The sequence below is a fragment of the Pristis pectinata genome, chromosome 23 (genome assembly GCF_009764475.1).
Source record: "Pristis pectinata isolate sPriPec2 chromosome 23, sPriPec2.1.pri, whole genome shotgun sequence".
In the NCBI taxonomy this organism is placed as follows: domain Eukaryota; kingdom Metazoa; phylum Chordata; class Chondrichthyes; order Rhinopristiformes; family Pristidae; genus Pristis; species Pristis pectinata.
Window position 1 is genome coordinate 17,812,771 of NC_067427.1, and position 25,159 is coordinate 17,837,929.

Sequence of the window (25,159 nt, forward strand, 5' to 3'; positions counted from 1 at the left end):
CTAGAAGTAGAGACAGAGTCCATGGAGGGGAGGCTGGTTTGCGTGTCGTGCTAAGCTTTGTCCACGACTCTCTGCAGTTTCTTCCGGTCCTGGGCAGAGCAGTTGCCATACCAAGCCATGATGCATCCAGATAGGATGCTTTCTATGGTGCATCAATAAAAGTTGGTGAATGTCAAGGGAAACATGCCACCTTTAGCCTCCTGAGGAAGTCGAAGCATTGCTGAGCTTTCTTGGCCATGGCGTCTGTGTGGTTGGACCCGGACAGGCTATTGGTGATGTTCACTCTTAGGAACTTGAAGCTCTCAATCTTCTCGACCTCAGCACCATTAATGCAGACAGGTGTATGTGTACCACCGCACCCCCCCCCACCCTGAAGTCAATGACCAGCTCTTTTGTTTTGCTGACATTGAGGGAAAGGTTGTTGTCATGACACCATGTCACTAAGCTCTCTATCTCCTTCCTGTACTCCAACTCATTGTTATTTGAGATACGGCCCACTACGGTGGTATCATCTGCAAACTTGTAGATGGCATTAGAGCAGAATCTGGCCACACAGTCATGAGTGTACAGGGAGTAGAGTAGAGGGCTGAGAACACAGCCTTGTGGGGCACCAGTGTTGAGAATAATAGTGCCAGAGGTGTTGCTGCCTATCCTTACTGATTGAGGTCTGTTGGTCAGGAAGTCAAGGATCCAGTTGCAGAGGGAGGTGTTGAGTCTCAGGACTTGGAGTTTGGTGATGAGTTGCTTGGAATTATAACACTGAAGGCGGAGCTGTAGTCAATATTAACAATAGTCTAACGTAGGTGTCTTTACTGTCCAGATGCTCCAGAGATGAGTGTAGGGCCAGGGAGATGGTGTCCGCCATAGACCTGTTTCGAAGGTAGGCGAATTGCAGTGGGTTGAGGTTTCCTAGGAGGCTGGCGTTAATGCGTGCCAATGACCAGCCTCTCATAGCACTTCATGATGGTGGATGTCAAAGTCATCAGGCGGTAGTTATTAAGGCAGATTACCTTGTTTCTCTCAGGTACCAGGATGATAGTGGTCTTCTTAAAGCAGGTGGGAACCTCAGATTGAAGCAGTGAGGGGTTAAAAATGTCTGCAAATATCCCTGCCAGCTTATCTGCACAGAATCTGAGGACATGGCCAGGGAACTTCAAATTAAATTAAATGGTTCTCCCCTCACCCTATCTCTGCAGCCTCCTCCAATGATAGAGTCGTAGAGACATGGAGTTATACAGCACAGAAACAACCCTTTAGCCTAATTTGTCCATGCCATCCAAGTTGTCTACCTGAGCTAGTGGCATTTGCCTGCATTTATCCATATCTCTCTAAACCTTTTCTATCCATGTACCCGTCTAGGTATCTTTTAAATGTTGTAATTGTACCCACCTCTACCACTTCCTCTGGCAGCTCGTTCCATATACCCACCATCCTCCATGAACAACTTGCCCCTCAGATCCCTTTGAATCTTTCCCCTCTCACCTTAACCATATGCTATCTAGTCTTATAGACTCTCCTACCCTGGGAAAAAGACTGTGACCATCCACTTTATCGATGCCCCTCGTGATTTTATATATCTCTATAAGGTCACCACTCAGCCTCTGACATTCCAGGGGGAAATAGCCCCAGCCTATCTAGTCTCTTATAACACAATCCCCCCGGTCCCAGTAGCATCCTTGTGAATTTTTTCTGCACCCTTTCCAGCTTAATCACATACAAAGGTATACAATCTAGATAACCAGTACTGCACACAATACTCCAACTGCAGTCTCACCAATGTCTTGTACAGCTGTACTCAGTGTCTTGTGTCTTGTACTCAGTGTCCTGGCTGATGAAAGCAACCATGCCAAATGTTGCCACTTTCCACAGACCTATGTTGCCACTTTCAGAGAACTACGTGTAGCCCTAGATCTCTCCGTTCCACAACACTCTCCAGGACCCTGCCATTTACAGTGCAAGTTTAATTTCTCAAGATGCAACCCTTGCAATTGTCTGAGTAAATTCCATCTGCCATTCCTTGGTCCACTTTCCCAGTTGATCTAGATCCTGTTGTAGATTTAGACAATGTTCTTCACTGTCCACCACACGATCAATTTGGTGTCATCTGCAAACTTACTTATCATGCCACCTACATTCTCATCCAAATCATTAGTATAGATGACAAGCAGCAGTGGACAAACAACAATTCCACAACCAAACCCCAGAATCTAAATTATTCAGCTTGCATATTTTCTCCCACATTTGCCAGAAATGAAATCATTCAATTTATTTGCAATTGATACAATAAAGTGTATGCACAAGGCTGTCATGTTTAATATTTTCAAGCCTTTTCATGAACTTTGCATGCATTTGTTTCAGACAATGCACCCGTTTCTCATCTTAAGGGTTGAAACCCTTTTCCTCACTATTTATGAGCACAGCTGCCCCATTTCCAGTTGCACCACAGTCTTCATGATCCAAGAATTTGGTCATCCATCACAGAAGGGAAGGTGCCTATTGGAGAACATTGGTCTGCTCCTGGATCCAGCCAAGGTTACTATTATTAGGATCAGGCAAAGTATTGCTTACCGTTTGCAGCAACAGCCTGCCTCTCTTCCATGCTATGTTCTTACGGAGGTGTTTCTGTAGGAAAGGCATGAAATAAAATTAAAAATAAAATTCAATGATGTAATAGCTTGATAGTGGCCCCTGCTGAATTTTAGTACACTGCAGTAAAACGTGAATATTTTATTCTGTATGAAGCAACATTTTGTTAGCAGAGGATGGTGATGCTGCCATCTGCTGGACAACGTGCCATCTTTCGAGAAGACGAAGGATTACAACATGGAGATACGAGGATTAGAATATGACTTGTTAACACATCTTCACATATTTAAATCACTCCAGATTTTTAAACATTTCTAGTTTTTCTCGCAACCACATACACTTTCCTCATATTTACTCTCTCATTTGTGTATCACTTTTTCTCTTCCTTTTTGTTCTGGTCTATAAAATGCTCTTCAATTTAACACATTTTTTAATGGAAGGGTATGTCTGAAACTGGCCACGCTACAAATGCTTGACTGTTTTTTTCTAATAATTTCTACTTAAAGTTTAGATTCTTAAGGATTCCAATGCTTTTCTTAATAATTTATCCATCATATTATTACTGTACAAAATTGAGCCAATTTGTCCACAACCATTCACCTATCAACTCTGTCTCTATATTGGTCCCCGCCTCCAGTACCTTCGATTTGCTTTTCCCTATTTCTGCTAACTTCATCTAGCCAGCTCCCCTCCTCCACTTCATTGCCTTCACCAGAACTTCAAGTTCCTTTTGACCCTGGCAAGGAGCTTTCCCCCCCCTCCCACTATCATTCAAGCCATTGGTGGCTGAGCTTTCACACCACCAGGCCTTTCACTCTGGAATTCCCTCCTTAAATATCCTCTCCACCTTGGAACATTTTCCATGTTAAAGCTGTTGTATATATGAAAATTACTGCAGCATTCCTGAACTACACTGAACCACTTATAACCTTGTATATGTATTATTAATTATAAAACACCACCACCTATTGATAGAAATCTGGAGATACATTTTTCATTTGCACCTTCATGAGCAATGCAATACTTGTCTTTACAGCTCTTCTTTCCACCATCCAGGGGCTCACGACTCTTTTCAGCAGATACAGAATTTTACATATTCTTTTAATTTAGTATATTTTAGTCATCTTTTTACAAATCCTGATGGGGTGACTTCTTTGACTGGGCAACCACTCTGTTGAGATCACAAGAATGACTCCAAACTTCCATTCACCTATTCTTCCGATTTTCAGCAAAATGTTCACTCTTTCCTCTCTGTCATGGAACTTATAGCACACAAAATGCCTATTTGGCCCATCCTGTCTCTACTGGTCAAGGAATGGATTTTAGGTTTACACCCACTTCCCATATCTTGGTCACAACCTTTCAAGAGCTCATCCAGGTCCTTTATACACATGGTGATGGTTTTTCTCTCTCCACCACCTTTTCAACAACAGTGTTCTAAACCCCAGCCACTCACTGAGTTTTCTCAACTGCCCTCTAATCCTTATACCAATTGACTTAAATCTATGCCTTTCTACCAAGGGAAATAGGTCATTTCCATTTCCCCATCTTAATTACATTCCCCTCTTGGTTTCTGAAATGTGTTCAGAGAATTTCTTTGATGGTTAAATATTCCTGACCCATGGAGGAAATGGATATTCTTGGACCTGATACTGAGAATGTGCTAGGCTCTGTCAGTGGAGAAAGACTTTCAACATCTGTATGATTTACTCTGGTCCAATTCTAGTTAATATTAGGGTAGTTAAATTCTCCAATTATCACCAAGGATATTTAAGGAGTGAATTCCAGAGTGAAGCACTTCTTGAAAAGTTGCCTATATATTTGATCTCCATTTACTTCTGACTTTTAGGGGGCCTATAGTACAATTCCATGCAATGCAATTTCCCCATTTGTGTTCCCAGTTCAATGCATATTCCCATTGGTCTTTCCAGTAGATCATCCCTCTTCAAAGCTGTAATTGTTTTCTTAGTCAATATTACCACTTCCTTCTATTATGTAACTTTAACCCCTGCTACCTTATCTGAAACCCCTGTACCCAGGAGTGTTAGATTGCCCTTGGCCTAAACTCTATAAATTCAAGAAACAACATTTCATCTTTGAAATAGCATAATGATTCTGCTCTTCCAATTACCTTCTCTAAGCCCATCTTTTGCTTCTTTACGTGACTCGCTGAATAATTCCAGCATTTTCTGTCCCTTTTTAGGTCAATTGTCCACCATCTATATTATTATTCACCTTCAAGCACTTATGTGCTTTGGTCACTCTATGCCTTGTGTATAATTATGGGCAGCTGTAGGAAAATCTCATGCAAAAAGAGCTTTCATCTGTTGTGGGCGGTAAATTCATGGCACCTTAAACATGTTCGCTGACCTGCATAGACATGATCATAAATCTGCTATGATTTCTCATGGATTTTCCATGATTTCTCTCTAAAGTTATTGCCCAATCAGAGCTGGAACCGCGCGACAGTGCCAACCAATGGTAGATAGTGGGACTGCAGGCACGCCGGGAGCGAACATTTTAAAGAGCATTAATAAAAACAGAAAATGCTGGAAAAAACTCAACAGCATCAGTGGAAAGAGAAACAGTCAACGGTTCAGGTCTGCGACCCTTTGTCAGTTTTGTTGGTTTTCATTTACTTTTTAAAAAAAATTTAATCCATACCTTCCAGGAAATAAAATGTGCTGAAGGATTATTTCTCCACTTTCTTAGGTGGCCTCCTGGCATCGAAGGTGACTTGCTTTCCACTCCAGTTTTGAGCAGTGGAAGATGCCTGCGCATGAATCCTTTTAATGTAGGATAGCCGTTGCACACTAGCTACCATGCAGTCTTGAGAAAGGGAGGTCTTTGTCCAAAGGCAAGAAGGTCCAAGATGATTGGAGATCAGACTCTGCTACTCACTCTTAGCATGCATATTGTTATATGTGGAGCATGTACAGGCACACATTCATTCCCACACCTCCAGCCTCAACCCCTAAACCTGATCCGCTCCACCCGCTTGCCCTCCGCCCTCAGATTCCTCACCTCTTTCTCCCCACCCCTGATTCCCTAACAGTCTCCCTCTCTCCCAACAATTTTTTCCACCCCTGGAATGTATTGAATGAACATGTTTGCATGCTTCTGGCATTACCAGGATTGTATTGAAGAGACCATTGGGATCTTAAGCACATTCTTCAAGTGTTTGGGTGGATTTGGGGGTGAGCTCCAAGTCGACTCAGGACCTTCTATGTATTCAATTTATTTGATGCCTCCACAGCATTGTTAACTGTTCAAAACCACTCTGAAATTAGAAAGAAACCATCTATTTATTATCGAGACTTTAACTGCCATCCATAGCATTTTTCAGCCTCTGAAGTACTTTTGCAGTGTAATTGTTCTTGCAATATAGAAAGTGCAGCCCCTCCAAGAACCTAGCACTCATTCAGTTCTGGATTATAATGTCAATCTTCATATTTGTGCTTATTTCTGGAGCAGGATTTGAACTCATAACTTTATGACTAAAAAATGAGTGCCTTATCAACTGAGCTACAGCATGCAATGGGAAAGGGAAGTTGATAAAGGATAGCAGACTCAACAGCTAGCTAATTGCAGAACAGTGCTGAAGATCCCCTTGCAGGCTGCCGGAACTCTGGCCACAGAAGCCATGTGAGATATCTTCAGCCAAACCTGTGCTGACTGGAGTGCTACACCAGCCCTTCCTTCGTATCTATTCTGAATATACATTGAATCATTCTTGTCTTGACATTCCCCATCTCTGCACAGTTTTAGTCCACCATTCCCTTCTCTCTCTGGGGGTTTTCTCTCCCTTGCTGAAAAACAATCTGCACAAATAACTTCAGTTCTTTTTTTTTGTTCTAGTTTAAAGAAAGGAAAAATAGAATGAGTTGCATTATTATGATTGAAAAGCAAAATCATCAGATGTTGGAAACTTGAAATAATAACAGGAAGTCCCAGTAATACTTATCAGGTCAGGCATGAGGTCATTGACCTGAAACATGCTAAAGCATTAACTCAGTTTTTCTCTCCATTTATGCTACCTTACCTGCTGAGCATTTCCCCCATTTTCTGTTTTTATTGCATTATTATGGTGTCTTTCACAATATTAGCGTACTCCAGAGCCCTTCACAACAAAGGAAGTACTTTTTAGATATAGTTAGAAGGCAATGTTTAATCAAAAGCAATGAAATAAATGGCCAGGAATCAGTTTCAATTGTGATGTTAGTTGGGGAATACATGTACGCCAGGGAGAACTCATTATTTTGAAACTATTGTCCCTGGTTCTACACAGTCCAGTCGGGGGAATCATCTCTCCTGTATCTATCCTGTCAGGCCCGAAAGAATTTTGTGTAGTTAAATTAACCTCTCTTTCTTATAAACTCTTGAGAATCTGGGCCTTGTGTGCTTCATAGGAAAATCCCACCTTCCCAAGAATTAATTTGGTAAACCTTCAATGCATTTTGTCTGCTGCAAGTATATCCTTCCTTATGTTGTTTCTATTTAAAAGCAGTAGGACTTACTTACTCTTATACTCAAATCCTCTTGTTTGCCTTCATAATTGCTTGCTATACCTGCACATTAACTTAAAGTGCTTTATATGCCAGGACACCAAGGTCCTTCTGAACACCAAACCTTTTAACCTCTCACCGCTTGAAAAATACCATGCTTTTCTCGTTTTTTTTTCTACCAAAGTGGATGACCTCTCATTCTTTCACTTTACTTTCCATCTTCCCTGTCGTTGCCTGTTCACTTCACCTATCTATTATTCCCCCCCCGCCCACCCACTAAAGTTCCTTCTCATCCTCCTCATTGCCACCCAACCTTTTACCATCAGCAGATCTGGATATATTACACTAGGCCCTTCCATCCAGTTTATCAACATAGTCTGTGAACATCTGGGGCCTCAATATCCCACTAGTTACAGCCTCCCAACCCGAAAATGATCTGTTTATTCCTACTCTCTGTTTTTTAGCTATTGACCAATCCTCAATCCATGCCAATGAAATATCTCCAATCCCAAGTACTCTAATTTTGTTTAATAATCTCTTGCATGAGACCTTATCAAAAGCCTTCTAACAGTCCAAATACACCACATCCACTGGTCTCCTCCTCATTTATTCTGCTGCTCATAACCTCACAAACACTAACAGATTTGTCAAATATCCAACAATTCATGTTGGCTCTTTCTAATCCTAATATTATTTTTGAGGTACCCTGTTACCACTTCAATAATAGCTTCTACTTTACTGGGTGACACTGGGTTTATTGAGATCATCTCTCTGAACAAGATCCAAATGTTAGATTGATGTACGGTGGGGCAGAGATTTTACTGTAGGATTTGCAACTGATCACTTGCTGGCACAGGTATTGTTACCATCATTTCCATGAAGTCTGTTCCATCAACAGTTCCCACAACAGTTGTACACAAATCAGATGGAAACATTTGAAGTAATTTCCAATGCAAATGAGTTAAGACAGGATTGCAGAGTATTATCCTGCTTCAGTGAATGACACTGATGGCTTTTACAATGACAGAAGGACATTAACCCATCAGTAGCACAATAGACAAAGGAAAAGATGATCCAGAGGGGGATAGGGAGTGTGTTAGACAGAGGGAGGAAGGGGGAAGTGGGGACAAAGTGATGTCTTGAAGTGAGACAAACAAAATGGGGAAAAGAGAGACAGATGGTCAGAGTAGGAGAGGAAGGCAGAGTGATGAGCATTAGAAGAATTTGGAGACACAGAAAGTCCGTGAGACAGAGAATCAAAAAGAAAAAAATAAGAATGAGATAAAGTGTAAGAGAAATAGATATAAACAAGATAGGGGAAACCAATAAAAAGAGAAAGGAGAGGAAGTGTGGAAAATCATAAACAATGAAAGAAATGGCAAAGGGATAATGGTGGGATTATCAGAGGGATGTTGTAGGGTCAGAGGGATCATAGATGGAATATCATGGATAATGCAGGAGATATCAGAGAGATGATGGGGGAATATCAGGAGAATAATTGGTTAATAAAAAATCAAAGACAAATGGCAAAACTATCAAAGGTATGATGGAGGAAATCAGAAGAATACAGGAAAGAATGCTTTGCAGGAGTGGAGGTAGTATAAGGGGAGAGCAGGAGGAATTATTATCCATCACCTGAGGAATACCAGACACATTTGATAGTAGCTGGCAGGATTTTGTTCTGGTAAAGCTGTGTTTTGAGATAGTGTCCCACTGGATGCTTGCTTCTTTTTTCTGGTTAACCTAATTTTAAAGTTTGTGGGTGGCCTTCCCAATGTTATTAAAAATGAATTGGGCAGGGAACAGTGGAATATGGCGCTAGAGCAGCTACTTAAAAAGCTTGGGGAACATCTTGAGGAGTTACACACTTCTAAGTAATTGTCAGGTGTTAAGTAAAGAAGACCCATCACAGGGTTGCTCCAACTACATAGGGAAGAGGAATGCTGATTGCTATTCTTTGTTCTCAACCCAGAATTGGATGTGCCAGCGATGGCTTAGAGGTAATTTTCTCTAAAACAGAAGCAAAAGTTTGTGGCTTCAAGTCGCACTTCAAAACGTAATCTAGGTCAACACTCCTAATACAATGCCAAGGGACTGTTTTAAAGAAGGATTGGGAAGTTTTCCCTGATGTCTTCAGCAACATTTGTTGCTCTACCATCAGTAAAAATAGATTTACCTTATTCATGAATGTGGGGCCTTGCATTCACTTCAAAAGCATTCTCTGGCTATGAATTGTTTTGGGACATCCAAATGTTGTAAAAGACACCATTTAACGGATGTTGTTTTTTCATTACAGCATCAAGAGGTTTCCAACCAATTAATTACTTTTCGAGTTCCGATATGATTATTATTCAGGTAAATGCAGAGACCAGGTTGTGCGCAGGGTTATCTCACAAACAGCAAATTAATGAAAGACTAGGCAACAGTTGTAAACCTGATTGAATTAGGAATGTTGGCTAAAAATATCTGTTTTTCCCTATTTAATCACACATATACCTGCATTAGCTTATAGCCACATGACTTATTCTGAAGTTGCAGGTATTTGGGAATGCTATCAAATACCATTCTGACTTGGAAATATATTGCCATTGTTGGTCTAAATCCTGGTATACCCTACCTAATTGCAACAAGGACATACCTTCACAAGAAGAACTATAGCAGATCAAAAAGGCAGTTTGCCATCACCTTCTCAGGGCATATAGGAATGGAAAATAAATCTTGGCCTTGCCAGTCATTCTTTCCTCCTGTAAGTGTTAAAAACAGTGGACTCAGTCTTAATTAGTGTGACTTTGTGTCAAATTTTGCCTTCTGAAGCACTTTGTATAAAGAAAGATGCCTAACCTGTTGAGTACTTCCAACATTTTCAGGAGTGCCATTCTACATAGACATACATATGAGCCATCATGGTCATCACTCCACCTGTAATAAACAGCAACAAGTCTGGAGCAACAACAGTCTGTACAAGTCTGTTCTTCTAATGCACCTGGTGTGGGATTTTCCTTTCAATCAAGTGGTGTTGCGACAAAAGGCTAAGTAAGATGGGCCCACTACCTTAATTGCTCTGTAAGTAAAAGAACATCATCCAAATTCTTTGTACTGAAGGCTTATAGCAGTGCATTTAACCACATATAGCTGAGACCCTGGCATCAGCCCCTCAACCCCCACCCTCACCCGTTCACCCACCTGCTCCATCTTCTCCATTTGATACAATGAGTTGAGGAGGGGAAAGTCACAGGTGTAGATCAGAGGCTATTTTATGTTCTGATTTTTATTTTGCCTCCACATCAGTTTTAGCTGTCAGTTATTTTGGACGGTCTGTCGAGACCGCTCCCGTTTTGTTTAATCTGCTCTACTGAAAGGATGTTGTGGACCGGGATTATGGATTTCCCAGCAGGATTCCCTCTGTTCCAATGAAAACAAGAAGTGTTGGAAGTAGGACAGTATATTTGATGGAGAGATCTACATTTCTATTGCATCTTTCACAGTCTCAGTCAATGAGGTATCTTTAAAGTGTACTGCCATTGCAATACAGACTGAGGACTAACTTACATGCTCACTTATTGGGATCTGCAAGCTAGGAAGACTTCATGTTTGTTTTTCAGACTCTATTTCTACATTTGCTGAACATGTCCCTGCTCATTCGAAGCCTGAAGTCAGCTTTAACCAGGAGAACATCACTGTCAGTGAAAGGTAGTACTGTCTTGAATATTTCTGCTGTTAGAACCTTCCAGGAAGAATCTTATGACTCACTGCTACTTTGTCCTGAGTGGGTGTTTCTGGGCTAGATATTCCCATTGGGAAGTGCCTGCCCTCCATTCATCAAACCTGGCAAAGTTGGAGGACTCACTGCATGGCTGTCAGCATTCATTAACACGTATTTCATGGTTTTGTGGACATGATTGGTGCTGCAGTGAACCCTCAATGAACCCTTGCAATCTCCCTCCCATAACCTTGAGATCTGTGTATATCCCCATATACATATAACTGTTTGTTTAACTAACACAATCTGTGTTTGTTCCTGTGTATATATGTAAATCTGTTTCTCTGTTTGCCTGTATCTGTCCTCTTTGCACATTATTCAGATTCACAGCCATATTCTCTTTAGCTCCATGTGTACATATAAAACATTTTTCATATTTCAGATATTATATTACACCACAGTATACACCTCAGTGGACTGTACTGGATCTGTCAATATTGAGCATGGATTAATATGGTTTTACATGTAAAATTATACCTGTGTTGTTGTGCGTATTAAATGCCTTTTATTTTACTGCCACTTTCAATCATATCTTCTCCCTTCTGGTTCTCTTTCCTTGTTATTTTCCTTCCTTCACTTTCTCCTTTCTTCTTTCTGCCCTATCTCTCTCCTTCACTTGGTCTATCTCTGTCTTCTCTGTATCGAGAACAAGGCGGTTTTCTGTCTTACCAACCCTGAAGCTTTTTCTGCACAGCTTAGATAAGAATTCTGTTATCTGGGAGATGTAAGTGTGGCACTTAAAAAGAAGAAATTAAAAAAAATATATTATGCATTGATGTTATATGTTACAGTTGTTTTTCATGCTGGAGGAAAATCTTTGGTAGTGTTCCCCAGAGATGGGTTCCAGGACAATCACTTTTCTTAATATATGTTGATGACTTGGACTTGTGTACAGGGCACAATTTCCACAAGTACACAAAACTTGGAAGTATGGTAAACTGTAAGTAGAATAGTTCTAGGATTTAGACAGGCTGGTGCAATGGGTGGATACAGGGAAGATAAAATTTACTGCAGAGGAATGCAGTGTTACCTTTCTATAGGAAGAACAAGGAGTGGCAATATAAACTAGGGGTTATAATTCTACGTAGTGGATAAGCAAGATCCTGGGTATATGTGTATATAATTGAAAGGGGCTGGGCTGATTGAGAAAGGGACTTAAAAACATCCTGGACTTTATAAATAGAGATATAGAGAACAAGAGCAAGGGATCCCAATGAAGCTTTATAAAACACTGGTTCATTAAAATGTCCATTTCTGGAGAACACACTTTTGGAAAGATGTGAAGACCTTAGAGAGAAATTTACTTGAATGATTCTAAGGATGAGTGACTTTAGTTACATGAATAGACCAGAGAAGCTGGGGTTGTTCTCCTGAGAGCAAAGAAGGCTATGGGAGGATCTGATAGAGATATTTAAAATGATGAAAGGTCCATGCAGAGTAGACAGAGGCAGCTCCCATTGGTAGAAGGATTAAGCACCAAAGGACAAAGAATGAACATGATAGGCCATCCCTAATTACTCATTCCTAATTCCCCTCGAGAAGGTATTGGCGGGCCACCTCCTTGAACCACTGCAGTCCTGGTTAATGTATACCCACAGTACAGTCGGTAGGGATTCCAGGTTTAGACCCGGTAATGATGAAGGAAAGATGAAAGATTTCCAAATCAGAATGGTGTGCAATGTAGAAGCGAACTAGGAGCTGGTGTCCTATACACCTGAAGTCCTTGCCCTTGCTGACAGTAGAGATTCCAGGCAAGTTACTACAGTGCATTTTGTAGAAGATATGAACTGTAGCCACAGGGGTGCAGGGAATGAAGATTCAAGGTGGAGAGTTAGGAGAAATGTGACAGCCTTAAGGAGGGTGATGAGGCACTTGTATGAGAAGCTGTGGCTGCTCCTTGGAACAGAGAAGGTGGTGAGGGGATCTGATAGAGGTATTCATGAAAGTCTAAGCAGTGTAGACAACAACTGTTCCCGCTGGCAGAGAGTCAGGAGGCAGATGATGCAGAATGAAGATGACGGGCAAAATCCTGGATGATGTAGAATTTCTTCAGTATTGTGGAAGCTGCCCCCATTTAGTAAGTAGACAGTATTCCATCACATTCCTGACTTGTGCCTTGTAACTAGTAGAACGGACTTGGATGCCAGAAGGTGAGTCACTTGCCACAGGATGCCTGGTCTTGCAGCCATAGTATTTATGTAGTTGATCCAGTGAGGTTTTGGTCAATGGTGACCACAACAAGACTGACAAAGGGCAGTAACTTCTGTTGGGGTGCAGGGTGTTAGGTTGTGAAGGTATCTCGATATTCAAAAAGGAACGATAGGTACCTGAAAGGCAAAAGAATTGTTGCTCGGCGATGGGAGAGGGCAGGAGAGTGGAACTAGCTGAATTACTCTCGCACAGAGCTGACACAGACTCTACGGGCTGAATGGACATTTTCTGTGCTGTAAACTTTGTCATTTTGATGAGAAAATGGAATAAATACACTTCAATCCAAAACACTAGCAGCACCTAGTGAAAAGATATTTTTATATTTGATACACAATGGAATTGTGTATTATGTGTCTACATTCTAATGTACTCCCAAACCACGTAGTTCCCCTAAAAAAGTATGTGAACATCAAATTCATTTTGAAACCTATGCTTTCAGTGATTGCTTATCTGTACGTTAATCACGGTATCCTTTTATTGTAACAGAAATGAACTTTAAATTGTTCACACATTATAAAATCAGAACATTCACCACTGGGGAAATGTTATGCCTAATCTGAATGAGTGGCACAGGATTCATTACGTACACAGAACTAGATGTCTGTTATGAATGTTATGCATCAAAGCATTTTTATTTTGAAACCAAAAATGATTGACATTCCCAATAATATTTCTAAATTTACCGAGATAGTGTTTTGTCAGTGAACATCCATCGGTCCCTATCATTCAGGCTATACTGAGTGTATACTGAGTGTATGCTGAGTGTATACTGAGTGTATGCTGAGTGTATACTGAGTGTATACTGAGTGTATGCTGAGTGTATGCTGAGTGTATGCTGAGTGTATACTGAGTGTATGCTGAGTGTATACTGAGTGTATGCTGAGTGTATGCTGAGTGTATACTGAGTGTATACTGAGTGTATGCTGAGTGTATACTGAGTGTATACTGAGTGTATGCCTTTTTGTTTATGTGCGTGTTTATCTCTTTTATCTGTCAACGTACAAGCATGTATTTCTGCTTGACTTTCTCTCTACCCCAGTCGCTCCCTCCCTCTTTTTAGCTGAGTTCTCTTTGGCTTTAAATCTGTCTTTGTGTCTCTAACATCGCATGTGTTTGTGCATTTCTCTCCGCTCGCCCTGCCCCCCCCCTCTCTCTCTCTCTCTCTGTTGCTCATAAAAGTAACAATGTGCATGTATAAAGCACGTGTAATTCAAGAGACTGCACCCCGGGCAGGATTGGAGTGATGCTAATAGTAAAACGAGTTAGAAAGGAAACAACTGTTGGTGAATCAAGAGAGGCTGTGGATGAGGAACAGGAGGAGGTAAAGATGGATGTATGAAGGCAAAATCTAAGGGGATATTTCTGTCTCTGATGTGTGTGGGTGGGTGGGTATACAATCATTATTTCACCTTCTGTTTGTCTATTTCTGTTTCAAAGTGTATTTCCCTTCATGCGTTTATAATACACGTTGGTCTACATTTGTGGGATATATGTGGTAACGCAGAAAATGTTAGAAATACTCAGCAGGTCAGGCAGCATCCGTAATGAGAGAAAGGATCAACGTTTCAGGTCGATGACTCTTCATCAGTTCTCTCAACGCAGATGCTGTCTGACCTTATGAGTATTTCAAGTACTTTCTGCCTTTATTTGAATTTCCCTTATTTCGCTTTATTAAATGTTGTTGATCTGAGTGTCTCTGTACTACTCATGGAACTGATTCGGGTTTGTGTCCGCATCTCTTTCCTCTGTTGATCTCTCCTTCAGAACAGCTTTGCACTTTACTCTTTTTCTATTGGCTACCGTATGACTTCCAGAAAAAAAAACAGATTTGCGGGAAAAAATAATTATCAGATTGAAAAATCAGGGCGGGCTGAAAAGAGAGAGAAGATCAAGAGGGGAAACTCGCTGAATTTAACAGGCAGGTTCAGCAGCGGAGAGACAGCGGAGAGTTTGTACAAGTTCAGGTGCAACCTGTCCCGCAGGTCCGGGAGCCCCGACTCCTGTTACAATTCACACAGGAACAACCAACACAGATCAGGGACACGTCCCTCGCTCCAGCCTGCAAATTCGGTGAGTGTTGGAGGTTTTAAACGCAGCAGGACTGTAGTTCGCAGACAAAAGTAATAACGTACTAGAAGGAAAAGCGAAGCAGCAAGTTGTGCGTATGAGATGCAACTAATAAATATTTATAGCAATTATTATAGTTAATGAGGAAGGTCGTCCGACGTGGTATATAATATTCTTCGTTTGTGCTTGGTCTAAGCATTGTGCTCGGGGCGCTTTATGAATCGGATTTGAGAGGTAACCGGACCTGAATAGTTACAATTGATCCTGCTCCTTCACTGTGCGCGCTGGAGCAAGTTACTCGAAGTAACAGACTCCGATCGCGGTCTCTCCCTAATTCACAGCCGCTCCCGATTCTATTTAGCAACCCCCCCCCCCCATCCCTGCCTCTCCCCACCGCAGTCTTTCTCCAATTTTACTCCAATCCCAGTTTTATCGCCACGCCCAGCAATTTCGAAATCTAGATTTACTTAAATCCCAATTTCTCCCCAATCTTAATCTCTTTAAATATCATTTTCCACGAACCATTGTCTCCCCAGAACCCGAGTCCTCCCAATTCCAGTCTTTCCCCTTCTACAGTTCCCCACATCCCCACCAACCTAATTCCATTTTTCCCCAATCTGAATTTCTCCCCAGTCCCCACGTTAGAGGTAAATAAAGTTTGGAATCTCTTTGACTCCAAATGCTGTTGATTCAAGGACTCGCTCCCACAAATACGGTCAACTGTCCTAGAAGGGGCAGAACTAGTCAGGATGAATGCTGAATTTATTTGTGTAAATGACACAGGATTGTGTCTTGCGAAGATTATTGTGTTAAATTTCACTACGCTTTATGAACGCAACTAAGTTGTAATACGTGATTTTTACTTGAAAGAAATACTTGGCGATTTCGCTTTATTTTAATAGCAAACCTAATGAACATAATTTCGGGGACCTTGTTGTAGTCTGGGTAAACCTCTGGACCGTTTAACCTGCCGTCACCATTACTAATGAGGGGGATGAAATAGCCCCGACACCCGAAGTGTGAAAGTGTCCGCGGGGACTTCGCGTGTTACTAACACCCCTGCACACCAGAAAATAACATTTTATTCCCGATGAAGAACAGATATTCAGGATGTATGAAGGAAATAGTCTTCCTTTCCTGCTGTCCCTCATTCCAGTTCTTCTATGCCCGGTCTGTTGCTGTTCACTTAAACAGTGAATGCCAGGAGACTATTCGACCACGGGGTCGGTGGCGGATGATCTCAGTAAGAACATTGCACGCTATGCACCAGGTACCATTAATAGGGATTAGGAACACTGATACCCCTCGCCCTTCAGCGGGGCAACTGCAGCATTCATCAGATGAGCTCACTCAATAATTTGCCTTTGTACAGCTCTTGCGGGAAAATAAAATCTCATTTTAGAGGGGAAAGGATTTCCCGACTGAAATTCCAAGTTTATAGCTTTCTGTGAAGGCAAGTTGGAGGTGCCTGTAACCGTGGCAGTGTGGCCGCTCTCTTCGTAGGCAGCTGGACGCGTGTTCAAAACCTCGCTCTGGATGCATTACTTGCATTTTATTGCCGTATTTAAATCAGATTGATTTTGATATCCAGCCGACCCAGTGCTTTGCAGAAGGTGCGGTGCCCTGGTCGGAGGTGTTGTGTTCCAAATGAGGGGTTGGGCAAAGATCCCGTCGCCTTTCCGGAACGCACGTGAAAATCCCTCAGTGTTTTTTTCATTTTAGAGCGGAGCTCGGGTGTTCTTTCCAGTGAGCTGACCAATATAGACACCTCTGCCAACATCACTGTAAGCAGTCGGACCTTCTGATCAACTTAACAGCTGTGTTTTTGTTTCTGCATTGCAACAGCGACGACCTTTCAGAGTTGGTTCACTTGTTTTGGAACATCCTGGTGTCAGGATGGGAGCTTCCAAAACCTAAGTATTTTTCCTTCATTCTATCGCTTAATCACTTGCAGCCTAACCTTCCACACTGTACAGCTCCACAAGAGCACCCTCATTTTATGATCTCAGCATGAAGGAGGGATGGACGGCTGAGAGGAGCTTTGACCCTGTCACGGACTCCAACCCAATCACTTACTCCTGCTCTATCCTGGGTTCCTGCTCTGTCTCACACACACGACGATCCAATCATGCTCTGCCACGTCATTAGGACTCTTAACCTATCAAGACTTTTTAACCGACCAGCAATATAATTCCCATTCTGATACTTCTTATTCAAAGTTTCTCATGTTTAAGTTCCTTAAGTTGAGAAGGCAGAGTTACACTGAAAGAGAATCTTCGGCCCACTGAGTCCACGCAGCCCACCAACCACACATCTTCAATAATCCTAACTCGTCCCATTTTATTCTCCCTGTGTTCCCATCCACTCCCCCAGGGTTCTAATACTCACTGACAGATCAGGGGCAATTCATAATGTCCAGTTAACCTACCAACCCGCACATCTTTGGGATATGGAAGGAAACCAGACTACCCAGAGGAAACCTAAGTGGCCACAAAGAGAATGTGTAAACTCCGCACAAACAGCACCGGAGGTCTGTGTGGCGTTTACATGTCCTCCCTGTGACCACACGGGTTTCCTTCAGGTGCTCTGGTTGCCTCTTTTTCCTTTGGGAATGTTCCAGGATTTCAGTGAATTTCTACATCAGGGTCCTTTGCATATTTGGGAAACTATTAATGCTTTCTAACACAACATAACTGTTCAATACAAATTCCATTGTCACTGTAGTTTGGCTGGTTATTTTTACTAATACTAATGACCCAGCCTCTGACACATATCTGAGTTGAAAAACCACAGATATGCCTGAATACATTGAAATACCGGCATGTCAGAAATTCACAGAAAAACCTCAGCCAATCTTTGAACCTTCCCATTCTGTCAATAAGCTTCCGCCAGGTTTGGGGGAAGGGTGATAAAAAGAAATGAAGAAATTATAGAGAAAGAAAGCACCAGAGTGAAATAACATTTAGGTATCATTTATTTTTGTCAACATTTTCCATTACATTTTCTCCCCCTATCACCTCTCTTGATGGTTTTGACTCTGGCTCAGGTGGAACATAGGGGTGAGTCACAAGATGATACAGGCCAGAATAAGGTCATTTTCCTCTTTGTGTCTCTGGCGTTTTCTTTGAAACAGCTTTTCATTCAAAAAATCTCAAGAAATAGAAGCAGGGGTAGACCACCCCCCTTCAAATTGCTCTACTTTTCCATAAAAACATGCCTGAACTTTTACCTCAGCAATGTTTTCCTGTATTATAACATGATATCCCTTGATATCCTAAATTCTGTCAGTCTGTCTTGAATGCCTTCAGTGACCAAGTCTCCACAAACCATGTTGGGTAGAGAATTTTGAAGGAACATTCCCCCCCCCCCCCCCCCCCCCCCGGGTGAAGGTCCTCCTCACCACTTGAATGGCAGACTCCTGGTTCCATACACCACGAATCCCACATCTATCCTGTCAGGTCCTGTAAGAATTTTGTACGTTTCTGTGCATTCACCTCTTATTCTTCAAACTTTAGTAAGTCTACTTTGCTTAATTTCCCCATATATGACTTTCTAGTTAGGATTCTAATGAACCTATGTTGCGCTCACTCTGTTGCAAGTATACCGTTCCTTAGTAGGGAGATCAGACCTGTACACACTATACCAGGTGTGACCTCACTAAGGCCCTGTATAATTGCAGCAAGGTATCTTTGCCACTGTATTCAAATCCTTTCGCCATAAAGGCCAAATTACTGTTTGCCTTCCTAATGGCTTGTTGTAGCTATATATTAACTTTAGTTCATCCATGTCCCTCTGAATACCAACAGCTTTTAATCTCTCACAACTTTAAAAATAATGCTCTCCTCCTATTTTTTCTATCAAAATGAATGACCTCAGATTTTTCCACATTATATTCTATATTCCATGTCCTTGCCTATTTAGTTAGTCTGTCTATATCCCTCTGAAGCTTCCCTGCATCCTCCTCACAACTCACATTGCCACCCAGATTTATACCAGTAGCAGACTTGGATATGTTATGCTTAGTCCTCTCAGCCTTAGTCCTCTCATTGAAAAGATTTTGAAAAACTGGGATCCCAGCACCAATCCCCGTGGCACCACACTAATCACAATCTGATCTGAAAATGACCTGTTTATTCCCACTCTCAGTTTCAGTCTGTTAATCATCCCTTAATGCATACTATTATCTTAGCCCCAATCCTATATATTCTAATTTTGTTTAATAACCCTTTATGTGGTACCTTATCAAGGGTTTTCACTATTATGTATTCTCCGGTTATATCCTCACAAAATTCCAACAGGTTTGTCAAAAGTGGTTTCCTTTCCTTTGACTCTACCTAGTCCAATTATTACTTTCTAAGTATCATTTTAATACTTCCTTAATAATAGTCTCTAGTGTTTTCCCACCAACTGAGGTCCAGTTAACTGGTCTCTGTTTCTGTCTCTCCCCCTTCCTTATGTGGGATTACATGGTGGGATTACACTTGCTACCTTCCAAACTATGGGAACCGTTCTAAAGCCAATGGAACTGTAGAAAGTGACAATCATCATCTTTTCAGGCAGTCCCTCAGAATCAAGGATGACTTGCTTCTACTCCAGTTCTGTGGGGTCTAGGGTCACTGATGAGGCCAATGTAGGAAACAGTCTCCTATATAGATGCAGTAGGAGGTGTCTGATAGGATGGACAGGTGGAAAATTTGCGAGGTGGTGTGCTCCATCTTCTTAAGATTAGATATCTTTATTAGTCACATGTATATTGAAACACACAGTGGTCTTTTTGTGTATGGATTCATAGAGGTCAGTAGGAATTTTGTATTTTACTTCAAGCAGGCTGTGAGGACATCTTTGAATTTTTTCCTCTGTCCACCTGGTTATCTCTTCCTGTGAGAGAGCTTGGAATCAAATGTTTGCTTCAGGAGTCTGACGTCATACAGTATGTTGTGAAATTTGTTGTTTTGAAGCAGCAGTACAGTGTATGATGTAAAGACATAAAAATTACTTAGGTTACACAATAAATAAATAGTGCAAAAGAGGAATAATGAGGTGGTGTACATGGGTTCAGGGACTGTTCAGAAATCTGATGGCGGAGGGGAAGAAGCTGTTCCTGAAATGTTGAGTGTGGGTCTTCAGACTCCTGTATCTCCTCCCCGATAGTAGTAACATGAAGAGGGCATGTACCAGATGGTGAGGGTTCTTAATGATGGATGCTGCCTTCTTGAGGCACCGCCTCTTGAAGATGTCCTCAATGGCGAGGAGGGTTGTTCCCATGATGGAGCTGGCTGAGTCTACAACCCTCTGCAGCCTCTTTCAATCCTGCACATTGGAGCCTCCTTACCAAGCAGTGATGCAACCACTGAGAATGCTCTCTACTGTACATCTGTAGAAATTTTCAAGATGTCAAGCTTGCAAATGGCATACCCTGCCTAATGGAGCCAAATAAATGTAATTAGAGCTTTAGTGCTGGAGCTGAGACCTGGGAGAGAGGACACTGAACTTGACCCATTTATCCTTCCAGTAGATCTGGAGGATTTGGCAGTGGTATATCTCCTGTCCCTTGAGATGCCTGCTGTAGATGATCCAAGGAGGGCAGGGATCCCAGCTCCTCAATAGTCCATGGATTTTGTGGCTGGGTTTGAGGTCTTAGTCTTAAAACACTCTTTTCTTCAAAGGCTGTGCTGGTGCACTGAACAGGGTGGTAAATTTTATCATTGGTTTCTGCCCTCGCAGAGAGGTGGATCCTGAGACTTGGGAAATGGTCCACATTTTCCAGACCTTGCCATGAATCTTTATTGTTAAAGGGTGGCATTGCACAGTGCTGGCAGGTTGGTAGAGGACCTTTGCCTTGAGGATGTTCAATGTAAGGCCCGTCCTCTCCTATGTTTCAGTGAACAAGTGAACAATGTCTTGGACGTGGGCATGGGCAAGAGTCATCTGTGTACTGCAGTATGAAGACTGAGGATGGGGTGACCTTAGTTCTAGAGTTTAGGTGCCATAGGTTGAACTGTTTCCCATTAGTCCTGAAGCTTAGCTCCACACCAGCAGGAAGCTTGCTGGAGGTGAGGTACAGTAGTACAGTGAGAAAAATTTTTTAAAATGTTGGGCCTTGATGCAGCCTTACTAGACTCTGGTCTTCAATGAGATTAGCTACATTGTAGACCAGTTAATTAGGATTATGACCTGCATGCCATCATGAAGCAAGGATAAGATGGAAATGAATTTCTACAAGCAGCTGAATTTGAAGAGGGTAATCCACAGTCCTTCCCAGTTTTCAGAATCACAAGTTTTAGTGAGGGCATAAAAAGCCACATATTGCGTTTAGTGCTGCTCCCTTCATCTCTCTTGGAGTTGTCATACAGTGAAGATCAAGTCCACTGTGGATCTAGATGGATGGAAACCACACTGTGATTTGCAGTGCAGCTCTTCAGTCACTGGGAGGAGTGGTTGAGAAGGACCCTGGCAGTGGCTCTCTCTGTGGCAGATAGTAGGGAGGTGCCAATGGTCACCATCGTCAGATTTGTCTTTTTTCTTGAAGGTGAGCAGGATTACAGCACCCTGAGGTCCCCTAGCATAGCCCCCTCTCCCCAGATGTGGACAAAGAGACATGGATTCATGACTGAAGCTCTTCAATGAACATTTTAGAACTTCGGAAGGGAAACTATCTGCTCCAAGGTCCCTGTTGTGCTTAGTTGGTATACGGCCATTTTGACTTTGTCAGTCACGATTGGCCGGAAGGCTGGATTGTGCAATCTGCGATGGGATGGAGTCAAGGACAGGCTCCTGGTTGAGGTGGTATTCCAAGTGTTCCTTCCTGCAAGCGTTGACTGCCTCTCTGTCCTTAATAAATTCACCTCTGTTCTTGGCTCTCAGTGGTGTGGGGCTTCAGATGTTTGGCCAATAGCGGGCCCTAACAGTGATGAAACACCCACTGGCATCACTATTTCGAATTGATGGACCTCCCGCATTCTTTCCATCCATGATCCATTCTTTAGGTCATGGATGTGGGCTGGACCTCTGCCTGCAGGGGCTGTAGAGCTGTTTTTCTTCCCTTGAAACATGATGGAGTTTCCAATCTAGGAATGCCTTGCATTTGCAGTTAATTAGTCTGTGGCTCCTGAACAGTCCATGAATCCTCGTTATTTCCTCTTTTGCACAATTTATTTATTTTTGTAACTTATAGTAATTTTTATGTCTTGCACTGTACTGGTGCCGCAAATCAACAAATTTCACGACATACGTCAGTGATAATAAACCTGATTCTGGTTCTCATCAACCAATCCTTGTTCTTCTTGGTAGAAGTGCCAAGAGACTCTTCACAGGTGCCAATTCGGGTGGATTTCAGGGCAGTCCATATGGTGTGGACCACGTGTAGCCCCTGTAGGTTGGGAGTTGATGGGCTGTCTGTGAAGAGCTGTGTAAGGAAAAGTATCTTTTTGGGGTCCTTGAGAGATTCATCATTAATTTTCTTGTGGCCACTTTTCTGTTGACATTAGTATTTTGAGGACGGGTTGATGGAAATAATGTAGTGGTTTAGAGGTAATTATCCAGCAGTCATCAGTACCTGTCATGCACGGGTGATGCAAACATATTTGTGGTCCCTAACTTGGACGATGATGTAATCAAAGAGGTTCCAGTGCTTGGACGAGGGATTTTGTCATCTGTCTGATGAAACCGTGTTGGTTTGACAAGACCATGTTCTGAGCATTTTGTCAGAAAGACCCTGTTGGAGTTAGCTTTCCCTACTTGCTTCTCGCCAATTGCACTTTGTTAAGAAAGTTACCCAGGAAGATCAGTTTGTCTCCCTCATGGATGCTGATCAGGATTTTTTCAAGATCAGATTAGATGTTCTGCTTAGCCTCATCCATAGCTTCCAATGTTGGGGTTTGTGTGTCAATGACCCTAGTGAACTGAAGTGTGGCAAATTCATTGTGAAAGCATCTGAGTTACCAAGCGGTGACAGCAGAATGATACTCAGTTAGCACTGTCCAGGAGGGTCCTGGTGTCCCAAGTCTTCAAGTTTACATGGTGGAGTGGAACTTGCAAGTGTGCAATTGTTCTTTATGTAGGATAGTCATTTCTCTCCAGTAATCACACTGGCCAGACAGAGTGAGGCCTTGACCCAGAGACAAAGGGACCAAGATGCCTGGAGATCAAACTGCCGCATGGATATTAATGGTCACAGATTGGTGGACACATGTATAAGTTTCACTCAGCACTAATACACACAGAGTCTCTCTCTCTCTCTCTCTCTCTCTCTCTCACACACACACACACACACACACACACACACACACACACACACACACACACACACACACACAAAAGATGATGGACGCACATGATGGGTACCTTTACCCTCTGGATCTTGCTTGCTTCATAGTCAATTCTTTCTAAACCCTAGGATGCAAGTCATCCTGGGGATTTATAATAGCCTTGTATTTTATTTCTTTTTCAAATGTTTATACAATGTCTTTGAAAGTTATAATCAAGTCTATGTCTACCACTCTTAATGTCATGAATTTTGAATCATTACAACTTGCTGCTCAAAAGATAACCTCATCTTACTTCAGGTTACTTTGTTAATTACCTTAAATCATATTCTCCACTATGTTTCTGCTATTGGAAAAAGTTCTTCTTGTTTATTCTGTCAAAACCCTAGTTTAATCTCCCCTTAACCACCTCTGCTCTGAGGAAATCAACCCAAGCTTCTCTATTCTCCCTACATAACTGAAGACCCACATCCTTGGAACCATTTGTGTAAGCTCTTCGCACCTTTTGTAAGCATGATCAAGATTGGGATATGACTCATAATGGTATGGTTGGGGAGGGCTGGGGGGAGCCTGGAATCATTTTAGCAGTTACTGGATGCTGTGGTGGATGGGCACTGGGGATGGATGAATTTTGATGGCCTGAATGCTGTTCCTCCTGTTTGGCAATTTCAATTTATGATGTTTTAATTTCTTCCATTCTTTCCTCTCCTCCCCAGTGCTCTAGAGTTCACAATGCCAAAATCATTCCTGGTGAAAATTAGAAAGACAAACTCTTGTAACCAGCCTCGATACAACGATGATAAAGTGTCTTGCAAACTGGAGCCAGTGTCGGCACCTCCTGTTGGTAAGTTTCCTGTAGGACAGGGCAATGCGAGATATGTTATCCCATGTATCTTGTCATGATGAGGCAGGAAAGAAGGGAGATGGATTTTATGAACTAATTATGACATCATTACTATTTCTATCCTTGTACTTTTCATCTTTTCCTCCCATTTCTCTTCCCTCTTACTCTTCCCGATTCTCTAACTTTCCGCACTCCCTTTCTGGTCTCTCTGAAAGCCCCTCATTTGACCTTCATTTAACTCCACCATTAATCAAAAAGGTTTCTGGAACAAATCATAGTCATTATAAATGGAGAGCTCGATATGTAGCAGAGTAAGTGTTATTAGTACCATGTAAAACCCTGATTAGATCTGAAGGACTTTGTAACTTCTGAGCATTGCACTTTGGAAACAAAATAATGATCTTACAAGGAATACAAGTGAGTTTCCTTAGACTGTTACCAGGGTTAAATTATGAGCATAGATAAACAAGATTTGGAATACTGAAGATTAAAAGGTGATTTGAGAATTTTAGGATTTTAACAGGAATTGAGAGTAAATGTTTCCACTTGTGGAAAACTAAATTAAGGGACACAATCTTAAAATCTGAGCCAGGCTCTTAAGTAGAAACTCGGGAACATGCAAAGGGTAGCAGGAATGTGAAATACTCTTCTTCAAAATCCAGCAGGTGTTAGATCAATTCATGATTTTAAATCTGAAATGTTGAAAAGAGAAGTGGTGAAAATTAGAAAGACAAACTCTTGTAACCAGCCTCGATACACCGATGATAAAGTGTCTTGCAAACTGCAGCCAGTGTCGGCACCTCCTGTTGGTAAGTTTCCTGTAGGACAGGGCAATGCGAGATATGTTATCCCCTGTATCTTGTCATGATGAGGCAGGAAAGGAAGGAAGTCAGCAGTGATCCGAGTAGGTTCAATGACCTAC

The 25,159-nt window shown here is 41.9% G+C and overlaps 2 protein-coding genes across 6 annotated transcripts in view; one reads left to right on the forward strand and one right to left on the reverse strand.

Moving 5' to 3' along the window:
- tsc1b (TSC complex subunit 1b) overlaps nt 1-2,685 on the reverse strand; it is a 42,969-nt gene extending 40,284 nt beyond the window's left edge. The window contains exon 1 of the mRNA XM_052036968.1: nt 2,569-2,685. The gene's annotated coding sequence lies outside the window, so the exon portion shown is untranslated. The remainder of the gene's footprint in view (nt 1-2,568) is intronic.
- gfi1b (growth factor independent 1B transcription repressor) overlaps nt 1-25,159 on the forward strand; it is a 45,055-nt gene that overhangs the window by 2,157 nt on the left and 17,739 nt on the right. Inside the window, exons 1-4 of one of the 5 annotated variants that reach the window (XM_052036985.1) lie at nt 9,397-9,446; nt 9,959-10,154; nt 10,694-10,781; nt 24,110-24,237. In XM_052036985.1, coding sequence (XP_051892945.1) covers nt 24,126-24,237 — 112 coding nt within the window. In that variant the 5' untranslated portion in view covers nt 9,397-9,446; nt 9,959-10,154; nt 10,694-10,781; nt 24,110-24,125. Of the gene's footprint in view, nt 1-9,396; nt 9,447-9,958; nt 10,155-10,693; nt 10,782-14,112; nt 14,384-14,792; nt 15,133-24,109; nt 24,238-25,159 lie in introns of those variants that run through there. The other 4 variants (XM_052036986.1, XM_052036984.1, XM_052036981.1 and 1 more) reach the window with 4 other exon arrangements.